The sequence below is a fragment of the Scylla paramamosain genome, chromosome 30 (genome assembly GCF_035594125.1).
Source record: "Scylla paramamosain isolate STU-SP2022 chromosome 30, ASM3559412v1, whole genome shotgun sequence".
Lineage (NCBI taxonomy): Eukaryota > Metazoa > Arthropoda > Malacostraca > Decapoda > Portunidae > Scylla > Scylla paramamosain.
In genome coordinates, this window is record NC_087180.1 from 6,576,425 (window position 1) to 6,595,824 (window position 19,400).

General features: G+C 38.9%; 1 protein-coding gene across 1 annotated transcript in view; it reads right to left on the bottom strand.

The window, feature by feature from the left end:
• Nucleotides 1-19,400, bottom strand: part of LOC135116189 (zinc finger protein 658B-like) — a 74,533-nt gene that overhangs the window by 13,560 nt on the left and 41,573 nt on the right. The window contains exons 10-16 of the mRNA XM_064033504.1: nt 17,688-17,823; nt 13,944-14,047; nt 13,463-13,609; nt 11,172-11,325; nt 7,806-7,948; nt 7,268-7,415; nt 1,189-1,397 (exon numbers count right to left, since the gene is read on the bottom strand). Coding sequence (XP_063889574.1) covers nt 1,189-1,397; nt 7,268-7,415; nt 7,806-7,948; nt 11,172-11,325; nt 13,463-13,609; nt 13,944-14,047; nt 17,688-17,823 — 1,041 coding nt within the window. The remainder of the gene's footprint in view (nt 1-1,188; nt 1,398-7,267; nt 7,416-7,805; nt 7,949-11,171; nt 11,326-13,462; nt 13,610-13,943; nt 14,048-17,687; nt 17,824-19,400) is intronic.

A 19,400-nucleotide genomic window follows, 5' to 3' on the forward strand; every position in this document is an offset into this window, starting at 1 on the left:
ATGCTTGATAGAGAAGACCTAATAAAGTGGGACATGAGAGATACATACAAGAGGACATGGAAGAAAGATTAAAAAAGATACTTACAGAAGGAATATGAAAATGAACAGCTTTCCCCAGAGTAACAGATACATGGAATGGACTGGATAAGAAAGTAGTGTGTGCAGAGATAATACATGAATTTAAGGCAATGTTAGACACCATGAGATACAAAGACAGGATAACACAAGCATTCCTCCCATCCCATACATTACAACTAGGTAAATACTATACACACACACACACACACACACACACACACACACACACACACACACACACACATACCAACCCACATTCCCTCCAGTGCCTGATAGTGTTGTCAATTTACCATGCTTTTTGTGACCAATTTTGTATATTTCCCACTGCCAGTATTTTAATAATTATATGGGAACAAATTTACTTAGTATGCTGGGATAAGTATAGAAGAGTTTTGACAGAAAGATTGATGTAAGAGAATAAGATGAAGGTCAGTGAGGAACAAGGATGATGTAACAGAGGAAAAGACAGTAGAGATCATATTTGCACTAAGGCAAATTCTTGTGTTAAGTTGAAAAGTGAGACTGGAGTAAGTTCTTGTAGAGAAGTAGGAGTGATTTATCACTCCTACTCCAGTAATCAATAACTGGCAATAAATTTATCACCTGATAACCAATAACCAACAAATTGATAAACCCAAAATTCCAAAACTAGTGATAATGATATTGATATTCTAAATAAAAAAAACAACAAATCTAAATTTTCACTTTTATCTATCTTAAAAACTTAGAAAAATCTTAGAAAAACCTTCAAATTTAATATTTATCTTGTCTCTTCACTAATGAAAAGCACTGTTTTAAGTTAAATAACTACACTTGATTTTTTAACTTTAAAACTTCAACACGCTCATGTTACAAAAACTAAAATTATCGATTATAACTAGTTTGGAACCAAAAGTTTCAGTGATACCAATGAATCAATATCGCAGAAAAAATAATTATCAGACAACCTGATATCGTTATCGCAATAAACTATCACGATAATTTATAGTAATGACATCCACTTATGAACAGCACCATGTAAACATCTTTTAAACACATCACATTCATATAACTAGAGCATCATATTGACATAACTAGAGGTACTGACAGTGAAATATTATGGGTTTTCACCTTATTGCAGTATTTGCAGCTGAATCGCTTGATGTTCAGGTGAATGAAGCTGTGTACCTCCAGAGACTTGGGAGTTTTGAACAGCTTATGGCAGGTGGGACATGGCAGTGAAGGTGGCCCATGGACTGCCTGGTGTTGGTGCAGCAGATCACGTCGGTGGAACTCTTTGCCACAAGTCTCACAATTCAGCACCTTCCCATTTGACTGTCCTGGAAGTATCAGAATAGTCACCAGAACATGATGGCACAGAGCCATTATCTTCTTTTCATCAGTGTTGGTAAATTCACCTACCTTGCTAAGATGAAGCCTCAATTAAGTCATCGGTATTAACATTCACATATAATACAGTAAAATCCCTCTTATCCGGCATCAACGGGACCGCAGACATGCCGGATACTTGAATATTGCCAGATACTTGAATAGAAGTGAAATTATGTCCACAATCACCACCCTACACTCATGCATCTTACCATAACAAAGATCAACTGATCTTAATCAGCAGCTGATCTGATCAGCTGCTTAAGTGTAAGCACAACACACTTCCTCTTTTCTACAACTTTAGGCATGATGAAGGCATCAGGCAATAAACAGTGCACACGCGGGACTGAGTCACTGAGTAAACACAGTGCAGTGGGCTGTGGGTGGCGCAAAGCAGTGCACTCTGGTGGCGAGGGGACAAAGTATGCCTCGCGCGGGAATTTTAATCGATTTTATGAGTACACATTGATTTTTTATTGATTTTAAGGCTCAGGGGAAAATGTGCCGGATACTTGAAGCTGCCGGAAACTCGAATGCCGGATGAGAGGGATTTTACTGTAGTACATGTACGGAAACATTATCATTATATTCACAGAATAAGCAATTAAATCAAAACAATAATCAATAGGACCTTCTTCACCATCACTACTATTACCACATCCACACCACCATTAACACCACCATCATAATCATCATTGGCAAAGTCAGTTTCTACAGTAATCAATACACTCACTGCGAATCACAATCACCACTGTTCCTATTCTTACTTTTTACCACAAATAAATAAGATTGTATACAAAAAATAGATTTATCCACACAGTGAGTTGTCTAACATCCTACATTATTCAAGACACATTTTAGTCTTCTAGAACATAAATCACATGGTGGGAGAAAAATGAGGCTTGACTAAATAAGAGCTTACATGGTCTATAACATACTATACAAACAGCATTCAAATAACTTGTAAAATAAGTCTTTATATACTGTTAACACATCTACACACTCTTACCATTAAGTATGCATTCATGGTAAACAAATGAAGTCTCAGAGTTCCCATCTGGAGAAGAGAGCATAAAATTTATAATCCCAAACCAGGCTTCAGTGACAGATCCAAGGTGTCTTGATACCTCCTCAAACTTTCTCCACGTTAACTTCTAGAATATTCAGTCTTAGATCTAATTTCCAATCTGTTGACCACCACCTTACCTGTTCCAGACTTCAGCTTATATTACTCACTAAATTCCAGGTGTCTCTGGCCAATGACAGCAGACAATTTTCTATTCCCTCTTGCTTTCTCTAACCTCAACTACAATCCAAACATGGCTGTTGTGTCTATGTGCATACACAACACTATATCATATTTTCATGCCCATGTTCTTGAGACATCAGAATTTTCCATCATCTTGTAAAGAATTCATTGTCACCTACTAAATTCATTTGTGTTGTGTATCTCTCATCCAACTCCTCTTATTATGTAAAATTCTTTGACTATCAGACTCCCAAAGTAGATCACATTCTCACCTATTTACCCTTTGCTGCAATCTCTACACTTGGAGATTTCACTGTTTTTAGCTATTATCTTCTTTCATGAATCAAACTAGTGAACAAGCTTTCAACTTTGCTATTTTACAAGACAAAGCATTTATTACAGCATCTTATCCAAATTCCTGATTAACTTACAGATGTGCCCAACATTCTTGATGATTTTGGCTCTAACCCAGGGGTTCTTAACCAGGGGTATCCATACCCCTTGGGGGTATGAGAACCAAAGGCCGGGGGTCTGGGACTCGATTTCTGGGTACTGGTAGTTTCCCCCTCTGCCAGTGCGATGCGCGCGCTACCCTACATGACGGCGGTTGACTCTTTCCAGTGTTTTAAATTTGGCCGTTGTCATCAGTTGTCAGTTGAGCTGTTGGAGTCGTGGAGAGAAGACTATTTTTCCGTCCATCTCTTATTCACATTTTCATGTGAGTGTATCTATATTTCTGTTATACAGTGTGTGTGTGTGTGTGTGTGTGTGTGTGTGTGTGTGTGTGTGTGTGCTACACTATATTGCTAACGGGAGTTAGATCTCACGCTGTAGTAGCATATATATATATATATATATATATATATATATATATATATATATATATATATATATATATATATATATATATATATATATATATATATATTTTATTTTATCATATAATTATGTGTTTATATTGTAGTACGAACAGTGTTATCTCTGTTGTGTTTGACAGTTTTTTTTCTTTTTCTTTTCACAGATTTGATGGAAAATGTCGTCTCAAAAAAAGGAAATGGAATGCTCCAGGAAAACCTCTTCTGGAAGCCTCCTACAAAGTTTCGTACATGATTGCCAGAGAAAAGAAGCCCCACATAATAGGGGAGACCCTCGTAAAACCTTGTGCGCTGGAAATGGCAAAAATTGTGCTGGGAGAGGAGGCCGCGAAGCAACTAAGTCAGGTCTCCTTGTCGAACGACACTGTACGCCAGAGAATTAAAGACATGAGTGAAGACATAACAGCCCAAGTTGTCAACGAGATTAAACAAAGTCCTGCAAAAATCAGCATGCAGATCGATGAATCAACGTACGTGTCAAACCACAGTCAATTGCTTGTATTTGTACGATATGTACATGAAAAGAACATCAAGGAAGAGTTTTTATTCTGTGAAAGACTCGAAACAACAACCAAAGCAGTTGACATATTCAAACTGATCCAATCTTTTTTTGATCACCATGAGCTGTCATGGGATTTGATTGGGTCTATTTGTACGGATGGCGCTCCTGCCATGATTGGTAAAAAATCTGGATTCATTGCTATGGTCAAGGAGAAAGCTCCACATGTGCTCACCACACACTGTGTTCTACATCGCCAAGCTCTGGCATCCAAAACATTGCCAAAGAAACTTAAAGAGGCGATGAGAATAGTTGTGCAAACAGTCAACTTTATTCATGGACGTGCATTGAATCAGAGGCTGTTTAAAAAATTATGTGACGAGATTGGAGCGGAACACGGAGTGTTGCTGTACCACACAGAGGTACGTTGGCTGAGTCGTGGCAGTGTTTTCACACGTGTAGTGGAACTTCGCAATGAAATTCTCAAATTTCTGAAGCATCAACAGTCACCTCTAGCAAATCATTTTGAAGATGAGCAGTTTATTGTTAGCCTGGGTTATTTGGCTGATATTTTCGGTCTTCTCAATGATCTGAACACATCAATGCAGGGAAGGGATGTGGACATCATTCAAGCCAGAGGAAAAGTTGTTGCATTCACAAGGAAATTACCTATCTGGAGTCGCCGTGTTGAAAGCAGAAACCTGGCAAACTTTCCAATCCTTGATAATATCCTTATTGGAGATGGTAAAAAACTATCTGTAGAAATAATTCAAGAAGTCAAGAATCATTTGGAAGTTCTAAGTACAAATTTTGAGGGTTACTTTTCAGATATTGATGATCTTACCATGGAGTCGAGTTGGATACTAAATCCTTTCTCATTTGATATATCAAGAATGAGTGATAACGATTTATCAAAGGATGATTTCATTGAATTCCAAGAGAACCCAAGAAAGAAAGCTGATTTCAAAAGGGCTGGGATGGATGTCAAGCAGTTTTGGTGTGAACAAATCTCTGCTTACCCAAGTTTGGCAATTAGGGCAATGCATGTTTTGGTTCCCTTCACAACTACGTATCTCTGTGAAACAGGCTTCTCTGCATTATTAAATATAAAATCAAAGTGGAGAAATCGACTTGATGTGTCAGATGACATGCGAGTAGCTTTGTCAGTAACTGTACCACGATTCCATGCTTTGATAGCACAAAAACAACAGCAAATATCTCACTAGATTAGTATAAGTTTGTTTCATGTAGTTGAGGTACTAAAAACTTGCACATTTATGTTGTTCTTTTTTGTGTAATAAAACGAAACTATAACTTTATTCATTTTGCTTTCAGTAAAAAAATATAATAAATTATCAATGGTTGTTTTTATGGAGTCGAGGTACTAAAAACTTGCATACTTATGTTCTGTTCTTTTTTACAAATAAAATGGAACTATAACTTTATTAATTTTGCTTTCAATAAAAAAAATAATAAAATTATCAATGGTTATGTTTTTATGTTGTCAAGGGACTAAAAACTTGCACATTTATGTTCTGTTCTTTTTTTTTTTTTTTGTATAATAAAATGGAACTATAACTTTATTAATTTTGCTTTCAGTAAAAAAATAATAAAATTATCAATGGTTATGTTTTTTTCCTAGTAATCCGTATCTAAAGTACAGTAAATTCAAGCGACTGAAATACTCGTATCTGGAAGACATACTGGCAAATAATAGGATTGGTGATAATTATTTGAACAGTCAAGTGAAGGGGGTATGGGACCATATTCGACAATCCATTCGGGGTATGGAACCATCAAAAGGTTAAGAACCCCAGCTCTAACCCTTCATAAAGTTTTCTCTCTTGTGCTCCACCAATCACAATCTTACTTCCATATCCTGTCCTATAACTAGAGTACCACCTCTAGATCCATCAAAGTGGAGGTGCTTCTAGGAACTGCAAGTCTGCTAAAAGGATTAGATCTGAGATGGTATTACTCTAATATTCCTGAAGAGACTACTGCTTCCAAGTCAGAGATCCATCTTTTAGTGCAAAACACATAACAGATGTGACTGTCTCAAGTATGGAGGCTTATAGTCAATATACTTTCTTTGATCATAAAATCTCACAAACCAAAGTACAACTTAGCTTGCTCTCATATTGTGGAGGATAGAGAGGCAGTTCAAGGACATCAGCCTTCCATCACATGAAACACATGCCCTTTATATTTCATCCCAAAATCATAACAAATCTGATCTCCAACTTGTCAAAACTCTTCCATCAATGAGTCAAAATCTAGTCAGTTAATTTTCTCATTGTGACTTACTGCATCCAGCTTTAGGTATCTCCAACAATTTTTCACCTTTATCTTTCTCTCTACTATTTCACCCAGATGTCTCCACTGCCATCTCCTCCATCTCTAAAGCTGAACCGTTCTCCCACACCTTTGCTGACAACTCTATACTGAATAATTCAGGGCTTGTTCCACCTTCATCTCCCCTTCTGACTATATTTATGACTGTTATAGAAATTCTTAAAAATGATGTTTACCTGTGCCCTCTCCAACCTAGATCCTTGGAGGGCTTATAGCTTTAATGGAATCCTTCCCATTTATCTCCATAACAGTGCTCCCAATCTCACTTTCTGCCTGATCAAGCTTTTCTGTCTCAATCAACATCCATTTCCCTTACTGCTACAAGTCTGTCTACATTCAAACTGTTCCTAAGGATGACCATCCCAATCATTCAAACTACTAACATATAGCTTTGATCTCCTGTCTTTCTAAAAGTTTTGATTCTATACCCCAAAAAGAAGAATCTGAAGCCCCTATCGGTTCACAATCTTCTTTCTGATCATCAGGATGGTTTTCACAAAGGACGATCCACTGGTGATCTCTTAGCTTTTTGTAGTGAAACCATGAAACCTTTACTACTGCTTGAGACATCAAAAGATTTAAAAAAAAATTTTCACATTAATAATGTCAGTCTCACTCAAGCACCATCTACAATAACGTATGTTTTCCCAAATCAAGTTGGATGGGTATTTAAAATTAACAATAATAACCACATAATGTTTAAACATATGAGAAAAGTATATAATACTTAAATTATGATCAGTGAAAACATCCCAAATATCCTATCATACATCCATAAAACTTTCAATCAGATAGTGTCTTATCAACATAATCAAGAGGTTATAACACTCAAGATAAGCCTACCATGGACAGAACGCAGGTGTGTGGTGAGGCTTTGGCGGTTGGCTAGCTGGGTACCACACACATTGCATGTGTGCAGATTTTCCTCCTTGGTCTGTGGTGTCTCCTTCACCTCAGCCTCAATGCTGCAGTTGTGGCGATCAAGGCTCTCCTGGGAGTCACAACCATTGCCATAAACAAGAGACATTGTTTTTGCTGTAGTGTATTATTGCACATTACTAATATTAATATTGTGTTAATTAATCCAAGTGTTATTTACAAAATAACTCCTTTTGGTGAACAATTTGTTTGCACATTGCATGTACACAAAACATCCTTATAATCCTAATCATTCTAAATAATGACCAAGTTAAGAGTAAAAAAAGTATTCAAGGTAAAGATTAAGTGTCTTCTTATTAAGTTATGATAATGAAAATGACATGCTACTTTCATAGCACTATGATGCAGAAAATATATCCTTAAAGTAGTGGCATTTCTTTCAAATTCCTAAAACATACAATCTTTCCTTCCAGTTTCTATCCCCTCTCTCTGCCCCACTCACCTTCCTGTAGTAGGAGCGGCGGCATGCCTTGCAAGAGTATGGTGGGGGGCCATGCACTGCTGCATGTCTGTTGAGTGCCTGGAGGGAGCGGAAGTTGGTACCACACTGGTCACACTGTTGCTCCACTTCACAAACATGTACCTCTGTGGAAGAAGCAATTTTGAAGTTATGACCAAATTTAAGCCATCAGAACAACTTATTGGTTAAGTTGGTATTACATGAGACATTTTCAACAATAAAGTTTTCTTCAGTATTTCCCTACATCTGGCTTTACTCTGACTTCCATGACCAAAGATCAAAAAAAAAAATCCTAGCAGAAGATCATCTTTGTTCATCATTAAATATTTGTGTACTAAAACATTCTAAATTTAACCACTATGACAGCTTCAAAATAAAAAGATTTTAGTGATCTCAAAATTTTTATTCTTATTAATAAAGAGTCAAAACTTAACCTTTAAGTAAATAACAGATAATACACAGCTCCTTATAAAGCTGATCTGTGGGCTTCTGTCCAGCCCACAACAAAACAGGTGCTCTAGGGATAATACATCTTTGGCATGTTATGTGCCAGTGGTATGGAGACATCATTATTGTTGTCAACCCACAGAAGTGTTATACACACGAATACTCGCCATAAACTTGCCATACTCCCTCTCAATCACCATAAACCTTTGCAGTATCACCCCTATTTCCTTACTCCAGCCTTTCACCAGTCACAACAGTACTGTTTCATAAACTCAAAACCATGGTTACATTATCTAATGATATAAATATATGAGGAAATCCAGACTCACCAGATACCCTTTAACATTCTCCTAACACCCTTGCCCTCACCACTTTCCACCTACCATTACACTGCTGTCATGTGCATTTGAGACCATTTATAAACATACATATTTCCTTATACCTTCCATTGATGTGGCAGTGTGAAAATTATGACCTCAGCCACCACCATTTTCCTCCCAAACCTTCCCTTACAGTTTGACCATCTTCACTACCAGTATGATAGTGCTGCCATGAATGGCTGGAGGCACACTGACAGGCCTGAATAACCTTGCTGAGTCATCCCATGAGATGACAGCACAACACACATCCACCTGCTACAGCCCACTCAATGGCAGCCAAAAATATAACATTAAATACACACATAACACTCCAGTTGCCACTACAGCGATGTGTATGATGACTGTGGGGACTTCATACATACATTATCATCACTGGCTTCTAATATAATTCATCAGCATAAGCCATCTGTCTATTTAAGACAATCCCAGTAAAGCTTCTTATCTCTCTATCCGGCACTAAGTTTGTCCTGCCTTCTTTTACTATCCCTAGGTTGCCATTCTGTTACTCTACTTGTCCTGTTGCACAATATACTGCCCAGGTTCACTTTTCCTTTTAACTAAAGTTAAGATATTTCTAACTTAGGAGTGCTACTTTATCCATGATGTTTTCTTTATTATACTAATTATTATTCCCTCCATTCTCCTTATGGTTCTGTCAAGTTTCTGCTCCACAGCTTTCATAACACCCTAGGTTTCCAATCAGTACATTAGAACTAATATAATGTATTCCAGTAACAGTAGGAGATTACTTTTGAAAGCAATCTTTTTTTTACCAAAATACAAATGGATCTTGATGGGGGACTTCAAAAGCTCTCTGATATTATGTGGTGCCACTGTACTGTGCCACTTGCCTGATAAAGTCCTTAATTACCTTGGCTTTCCTATGTTCATGCAAGAAGCTCCTCATTAAAGTATCAGCATACAAAACTAACATATTCAATAAACTATGCAACAAGTATGTAGGAGGCATGAAAAGATAACCAGAGTTGTTATATTTCCTTGAAAACCAAGCCATATTTTCAACATCTTGCAACACACCATTTAATTTCTCAAAAGAATAACAGGCCAAAAATGAATTCAATCTGATCTCTAAAAATGTTTAACCTGTAATTAAGTCTTACAGACATGCTTATTTTTAACACATCATGACGTCTCTTGGTGTAAAGTTAATGTAATGTACTGTACATGAAATGTACACTAGGCAACTAAGGCCACTGACAGTTCTTACCCAAAGATGAACTCTGACCCACTATTGTTTACAGTTGTAACATGCCACCACACTCACTACACCATCTATATCTGTCCCCTTGACACTGTCCCTGGTGTACTGAAGGTATATATTGTATCTATGTAACTAGATAACTTGTTTTTGGAAGCAACTCTTGTATCTTCCCTCCTTGCCACTGACTTGTGCATAGTGGTCTAGTGCTGAAACAAGCCCATCTCAACCTGAGGATGTCTTCTGTCCTGAATCTTAAGTGACAAAACTTACTGCAATTTTGTTTTAGTTTTCTTTCTCACTAAAAAGACATACTGACATTTTTAAGAAATCATGCACGACTCTTTTTTGGCACACATGTATTTTTGCACCTCCTCTTCTCTATATGATTCTAAGATACCATTCTCCATGAGGTAAGGTAGCTTAGATGGGCCTTTTCCATATCTAGAGTGGAAGAACTGCATGAAGACAGTACTGAATGAGAGAAGAATAATTGTGCAGCAAGGGCAATAGTGTGTGATAAAGGTAAATGGAGAGCAGCAGTGGTTGGTGCATGAAAATGACAGTCTCATCAACCCCTGCGAGGGAGTACTGGCACACCTGACAGGGCTCATTGGCACATGAACCCAGTTAGGTGTGGGGCACCCCATAGGAAATAGCCTGCATCTGGTGGTCCCAGGATTGGAGAAGGTTCAGGGTAGGGAACAGTCTTATTATGAAGGGACACGGGTAAACCAGTGTATGCTGACAGGCCTTGTAGTGCATGCATGACTACCACACAACTCACAGGGTGTAGTAGGATGGGCCACAAGACTGTCCCTTTCCATTGAGAGCCAACAGGACCAAGAGTGTGAATGATGTATATGTGCATGTGTGGTGCCTTGACTGGGCCACCACATGTGAGAATTGTCAGCCAGGTATATAGATAGAAATAGGAATAAAAATACATGGGCTAGAGATCCTAAGCCTTTTACTCTACCCATTTTAGTCACCTTTTTAGCACACAAGGAATGCAGTGGCAGTATTCTTCTAACCTGATCCTGGAGTGTGTAGTTTACTGCAGTACAGAGGAAAATTTGGAATAAAGTATTCCACAAGGACCTTAGCATATAGTGCTCTGAAAGGAAGCTATTAGAGACTGTACAGGCTAATGAGCCACCATTATATGAACACAGCCAACACATGCAGGCAGGTATGGAGTCTTTCTTAATGATAATAATGATGAAGATGCTGCTATACAAAAATTTCAGAAAGCTCTGCAACTTCATCACCAAAATTCTATACACTGAGGCATCAACTCACCAAAGCCAACACGAGTCTGGAATCTGTGGTTACATCCCGAGCACTTGAAAGGGTGGGTGTGAGTGTGGTGGTGGGTGCGGAAGGCTGAGGCATCAGTGAACTCCTTACCACAATCCTCACATGCTACATGGCCAAGAGAAAACAGCTGATGGCTCTGGAATGTGAGAAGAGTGAACATTAACATGAATGATCAACATGGATATTTAGAAGCATAAGCTCCTTCCTTTCCTTCTTTTACAATGCATGTCACTAGTTGAATGTTGAAAATTCTACTTCATCCCCTCTCCTGACACATGATGTAAGTGCTGTCAGGAACTTTTTTTTTTTTTTCTTATGTAGGAGGGACACTGGCCAAGGGCAACAAAAATCCAATAAAAAAAAAAAAATGCCCACTGAAATGCCAGTCTCATAAAAGGGTCAAAGCAGTAGTCAAAAATTGATGAATAAGTGTCTTGAGACCTCCCTCTTGAAGGAATTCAAGCCATAGGAAGATAGAAATACAGAAGCAGGCAGGGAGTTCCAGAGTTTACCAGAGAAAGGGATGAATGATTGAGAATACTGGTTAACTCTTGCATTAGAGAGGTGGACAGATTAGGGGTGAGAGAAAGAAGAAAGTCTTGTGCAGCGAGGCTGCGGAAGGAGGGGAGGCATGCAGTTAGCAAGATCAGAAGAGCAGTTAGCATGAAAATAGGAGTAGAAGACAGCTAGATATGCAACATTGCGGTGGTGAGAGAGAGGCTGAAGACAGTCAGTTAGAGGAGAGGAGTTGATGAGACGAAAAGCTTTTGATTCCACCCTGTCTAGAAGAGAAGAATGAGTGGAACCCCCTCAGACATGTGAAGCATACTCCATACATGGACGGATAAGGCCCTTGTACAGAGTTAGCAGCTGAGGGGGTGAGAAAAACTGGCAGAGATGTCTCAGAATGCCTAACTTTGAGTTTGGCACCTGAATTGGTGCTATAAGGCAACTTTGCCAATTACAATTATAATGGCTGATAATTTAGTTTTAAATGTTTAAACTTATTTTATATTATCATATTACAATATGAGATTAGTTGCTGCACATTAGTAGAAGGGAAGAATATTTGTGGATTCATGATGTGTAATGTGCACTGCAACACAAAGATACATAGCCAACAAGGGGCAGTGTTTGAAGGGCACTCATGCTCCACTGCCCTATTTAACCTGGATTTTTGCTAAAAAAGACAATGACAATGGCAATGGCTCCCTCTGTGTACTGGTGTAAGATTAGTGCCTGCTAGGAGGCACCTAGGAAGCCCAGGAGGCTGCTCATGAGTGATGCACCCACCACTTGTGGAGTTTGCTGAGTTTGCACAATTTCTTTTATATAGACACCATCTTGTAATACACAGTATCTTTGATAGATATACATAAGAATTTTAGTGCACATATATTCTATTATACCACTGTATTTGTATACCACTTATGTTCATAAGAAAATCATATTACAGAAACAAGTAACCCATGTCAGCTGATCAGTATCAAGAATTAAAGTCCAGCTAAATGTGGGGAGTTTCAATTACACCTGAAGTACAATGTGACCAAGGGCACCTACATATGACTATAGGAATGAATACATCTGACTGGCAAGTATTGCATGGAAATGGATAAGACTTGTTCAGCAAGCTGAGCAGACAGGTACACATACTCAAAAAAAAAAATATTGTTACAGTTGGGTCCAACAAGTTTCAAATTGAACAACCTGGCAGTCTCAGCAAGGTTGGTAAGAATGTTTGACTAAGGCTCCGCCTGAGTTTCATAAAGTGTTACTGTGGCAGCTCAAATCCTACTACTTCATTTACGAGTGTCACTCACTTGATTCATGCAGGTGTAGCTGTACTAAACATGCACAGGGATACCATCATGAGTGACCTGTTATCAATGGATCTCTCCTTGGTGTCAGTTTGTATGATGCTGAATGTGTAACAATGCTTCTTTGAGTCTGTGTATATTGTGTTCTTGAAAACAATTAAAAATGGCAGTAATACTATTTTCTGCACCAGAGACAAAGTAAAAAAGTATTATGAATACACTGAACATAACTGCAAACATGCTGTCATGATTTTGAAAAATAAACACAATACATACCAAAATTAACAAAAGGTAAATTTTCTTATATTTCAACTCATTTGTATTGGTAAAATTACACAGATTCCACACCAACATCCTTTCTTCCCTTTAGGTTTACTGAATAATATAAAAGATGGCAAATGAGTTCCTAATATGTCTAGTCCTGATCAAGACCTTACAACATCCAGTCTGCCTCACCTGGCGACAAAGGGGCAGGTGGCGAGCAAGATAGGACAGGTTACTATAGGGCTTGTTGCACAGGTGACAGTGGTGCTGCTGACGGTGGTGTGCTCTGTGACTCTCCAACTGCTTCACAGAGGCCAGCTGCTTCCCACACACCTCACACTGTGACCAGGAAAAAAGAATGTTACTTGCTTCATTAAGCATGGCTGGGATAAGTTGGGTCAACTATATGTATTTCAATTTAATTAATTTAAATTGTACTCAATTTGGTTTAAGTAGCTATTATTTCTGCATGACCTGCAAATCATAATACATGATTTTGTGATATGACCAAAGTCATTTTAAGTTAAAAATCCTCTACACACATAATGTTTTTTGCTTTAAGAGTATTTTGTAAGAAATTGAGGTTTAAATGTTTGACAGGTTGTTGCAGGGTTTAACACAATAATACTGAAATGCAATGTGTACACACACACACACACACACACACAATTACCTGGTAGCACTTTGTGACTTGTACAGAGGGGCAGGTGGTCATGTGGCGTTGCAGTGCATCTTGTGAGGAGACCACCCGGCCACATCTCTCACATTTCTTGGAGCCTGACAAGAGATACAGTGCTCTAATTCACAATCCATCACTATTACTCTAAGACTGATTTCATTTTTAGCATTCATACTGTCACCACCGTTATGATCTTCATCTGTTACATCACCATAACTGTTGCAATGATTGCCACAATCACATTATTATTATTATTATTATTATTATTATTATTATTATTATTATTATTATTATTATTATTATTATTATTGTTGTTGTTATTATTACCAGTGCTAAGCATCACACTATAACCATTATTACAACTATTGAAGCAACACTTTGCCACTGTCAACAAATTAAGAATAAAACTCAAACAAACAAGCACCACAGCACAAACATGACAACCTGCCATGTACACATGTAAAATGCAGTGCATATTATTGTGGTGTGACCCACATTAATCTTTAATAGACCAAAACATCCTGATCTTCTATGAGACTTAAATATATCAATTCCTTTAAGAGGTAACATCTTTCAAGCCTTGTATGCTTTCCCACCAAGTTTTCAAAGCAAGTATTCAACCACTGAAGGTATGAGTGAATCTTATGACCATGTAATTGAGCAGCAAAATATTACACCTCATGAAATTGTGTGTACCTTAAGAAATTATGCAACAAGTAAGGGAGTGAATGCACCTGAAAAATTGTATCTCTTGTTTTCCATACACATTGGAGTAGGTTTACAACAGGGTTGTGTAATGCCACTGTAGTTATTAAACTTGTATATGGATTGTGTGGTAAAGGAAGCAAATATGAGGTTTTAGGTAGAGGCCTGAGTTTTATTAGGGGGGAGAAAAGGGTATGGGATCTGAGTCACCTATTATATGCTGATGACACAGCTCTGGTGGCTGACTCAGAGACAATGTTGAAAAGACTGGTGGAGGGATTTGGGTGTGTCTGTAGGAGGAGAAAGGTAAAAATAAATGTTAGTAAAAGTAAAGTAATGAAATGCTCAAGAAAGACTGGTAGTGGAAGGATGGATGTAAGATTAAATGGAGAACAGCTGGAGAAGGTGGACTACTTCAAGTACTTGGAATCAACATTTACAGTGGATGGGAGAGTTGAGATAGACATTAGGTGCAGGGTGAAAGAAGCAGGAAAAGTACACAGGATACTGGGTATTAGTGTAAAAGGGAGGGTTATATGAGGGAATGGTGGTGCCCATTGTGCTGTATGATGCTGAAACATGGAATGTGGGAGTAGTGGAGAAGAAACAGTTAAATGTAATGAAAACAAAGTGTTAGAGAAGCATGTGTGCAGTAACACAGAGGATCAGAATAAGAAATGAGGAGGCAAGAAGAACTGGTGTTTTGAGAGAGTTGGTTGGATGGGCACATCAGTGTGTGTCAAGATGATTTGGGCAAGTGGAGAGAATGGAGGACAGTAAACTAGTAAAGAGAATAATGTAGTTAGATGTGCATTGTGAAAGGTTAAGAGGAACAGCACATCTGGAGTGTGTGAACTATGTGAAGAGAACACTAAATGAGAAAAGGATGACTGTGCAGCAAGAAAAAGCAATTGTGCATGATAGAGGTGAATGGATAGCAACAGTGAGTGTATGAAAATTATATAGTCTTGTTAAACCCTGGGAGGGGTGTTAGCACACTTGGCAAGGCCAACAGATGTATAGACCCAGTCGACACATTCCATAAGAACTACTCTGTATCTGTTGTGGTCTCAGGATTGGAGTACATAAGAACATAAGAAATAAGGGAAGCTGCAAGAAGCAACCAGGCTTACATGTGGCAGTCCCTGTATGAAATATACCTACCTATTTCCATCTATTATCCCCATCCATAAACCTGTCTAATCTTCTCTTAAAGCTCTCTAATGTCCTAGCACTGACAACATGATTACTGAGTCTGTTCCACTCATCTACCTCTCTATTTGAGAACAAATTTTTTCCTATCTCCTTCCTAAACCTAAATTTTTCATGCTTGAACCAGTTATTTCTTGTTCTACCCTGGTTGCTGATCCTAAGAATTTTGGTTACAACCCTCTTGTTATATAACCCTTATACCACTTAAAGACTTCTATCAGGTCCCCTCTTAACCTACGTCTCTCTAAAGCATGTAAATTTAACAGCTTCAATCTCGCCTCGTAAGGAATACTCCTCATCCCCTGTATCCTTTCAGTCATCCTCCTCTGTACTGATTCTAATAGACCTACATCTTTCCTGTAATGTGGGGACCAGAACCGCACAGCGTAGTCTAGATGAGGTCTGACCAGCACCAACTATAACTTTAATATTACTTCCGGCCTTCTACTTTTAACACTCCTAAAAATTAATCCTAGTACCCTATTTGCCATTTCTGGCCTCTATGCATTATTTTCCTAAACGGAGTTCAGAGCTAACTATAACTCCTAAATCTTTCTTGTACCCTGTACCTACCAGAGTTTGGTTGTTTAATGTGTACCTACTTTGTGGATTTCCTCTACCTACATTAAGTACTTTGCATTTATTGATATTAAATTGCATTTGCCATCTGTCCGTCCATTCATTCATCCTATCTAAATCTGCCTGCAAGGCGATGGCATCCAATTCTGACCTAATTAATCTACCTATCTTTGTGTCATCCGAAAATTTACTAACATTACTACTAATTCCACTATCCAAGTCATTGATGTATATTAGAAATAACAATGGCCCTAATACTGATCCCTGTGGCACCCCACTAATTACATGACCCCACTCAGATTTCGAGCTGTTTATTACAACTCTTTGTCGCCTGTTGCTAAGGCATGACCCTATCCAGCCTAGCACCTTCTCATCTATCCTATGTGTCCTAACCTTTCTCAGGAGACTTTGATGGGATACCTTGTCAAATGCTTTACTAAAGTCCAGATATAAGATATCATAACTATCACCATTATCTACTGCCTCGTACACTTTACTGTAAAAACTTAACAAGTTTGTCAGGCAAGACTTCCCCTTCATGAAGCCATGCTGTGACTAGGTGCAGGATAGAAAACAGTCTCATTATGAAGAAGCAGGGGTAAACCAGTATATGCTGTCAGACCTTGCTATGGATGTGTGAGGCCAGCTGTGCTGTGCCTAAGATGCTGGGGTGTAGTACAGTGGGCCATGAGGCTATCCATTTCTACCAGGGGTCAATGAAGAGTGTGAATGATGTGTGTGAGTGTGTGGAGCTTTGTCTGGGCAACCCCATGTGAAATTGCCGGCTTTGTATATAGATAGATGGACAGATATATCAATGCTACAGAGCCATGTGATGGTGTTATATAGGTTCTATGGTAGTGTTACATGGACAACCACATGGTGCTATTACAAGGCCATATGGTTGTGTTACACAGACCATGGGGTGGTGTTAGAGGGCATTTGTTACAGGAGTCATATAGTAATGTTCCAGGGGCATGTGATGGTATTACACATTCCATATGGTGATGTTACAGGGCTATATGGTTAGATTACAGGGACCATGTGGTGGTGTCATAAGTATGTGATGATATTAGAGGGGCACATGGTGGTGTTATAGGAGTATATGGTGGCATTGGGACATGTGGTGGTGTTACAGGAAAATGAGTATATGGTGGTATTACATTGGCATGTGGTGATGTTACAAGGGCATGTAGTGGCAATACAGGGATCAATGGTGTCAAAGGGAAGCCAGTAGATCACCTTGATGCTTGAGGTGGTGCTGGTGCAGGAGCTGAGGGTTAAGGAAGGAGCGGCCACACACTGGGCAGGAAAGGCTGGCCTCCTGCCCTCCCCCTGGACAAAGGTGTTTCAGTAGACTCTCCTTGCGGGCAAACACCTGCACCAACATAGGTGGGGACTAAGTCAGGAGTAGACAGTAATATATATATATTAAAACAATTGCAGTACACTCCCAGAAATAAAGGGTTGCTTCAAGCTTGTAAATGACTTCTCTCTGACTCTTACCTTTCTTGTTTTAAACCTGTATTTTTACAGTAAATGCAGAAAGTGTGCAGAATATCATCAGTTGTTGCCCTATAGAACAGCTCCACATTTTATCAGAGACCCTGACATTATTCTACACCTGTTTCTGTCAAATTCTGGCACCTCACTATTGTTTATAGGGAGTTGTGATATTTATAACATCTCAGTGCCACCTCAGGCAATGAAGGAAAGGGGTGATAGTGTCAGTCTCTCCTCCATCCCTTTTCATATTTTCCCCCATTATTTCATTTCCAAAGCTTCAAGATGCCAAGCAAAAGTCTAACAACTGAGGAGAAAGTCCATATTCCTATCATTTTTTTTTTTTATGTAGGAAGGACACTGGCCAAGGGCAACAAAAATCCAACAAAAAAAAAAATGCCCACTGAAATGCCAGTCTCATAAAAGGGTCAAACCAGTAATTAAAAATTGAATGAATAAGTGTCTTGAAACCTCCCTCTTGAAGGAATTCATGTCATAGGAAAGTGGAAATACAGAAGCAGGCAGGGAGTTCCAAAGTTTACCAGAGAAAGGGATGAATGACTGAGAATACTGGTTAACTCTTGCATTACAGAGGTGGACAGAATAGGGGTGAGAGAAAGAAGAAAGTATTGTGCAGCAAGGCCACGGGAGGAGGGGAGGCATGCAGTTAGCAAGATCAGAAGAGCAGTTAGCATGAAAATAGCGGTAGAAGACAGCTAGAGATACAACATTGCGGCAGTGAGAGAGAGGCTGAAGACAGTCAGTTAGAGGAGAGTTGATGAGACGAAAAGCTTTTGATTCCACCCTGTCTAGAAGAGCAGTATGAGTGGAACCCCCTCAGACATGTGAAGCATACTTCATACATGGACGGATAAGGCCCTTGTACAGAGTTAGCAGCTGGGGGAGTGAGAAAAACTGGCGGAGACGTCTCAGAACACCTAACTTCATAGAAGCTGTTTTAGCTCGAGATGAGATGTGAAGTTTCCAGTTCAGATTATAAGTAAAGGACAGACCGAGGATGTTCAGTGTAGAAGAGGGGGACAGTTGAGTGTCACTGAAGAAGAGGGGATAGTTGTTTGGAAGGTTGTGTCGAGTTGATAGATGGAGGAAATGAGTTTTTGAGGCATTGAACAATACCAAGTTTGCTCTGCCCCAATCAGAAATTTTAGAAAGATCAGAAGTCAAGCGTTCTGTGACTTCCCTGTGTGAAATGTTTACCTCCTGAAGGGTTGGACGTCTATGAAAAGATGTGGAAAAGTGCAGGGTGGTATCATCAGCGTAGGAGTGGATACAACAAGAAGTTTGGTTTAGATCATTAATGAATAATAAGAAGAGAGTGGGTGACAGGACAGAACCCTGAGGAACACCACTGTTAATAGATTTAGGAGAAGAACAGTGACCGTCTACCACAGCAGCAATAGAACGGTCAGAAAGGAAACTTGAGATGAAGTT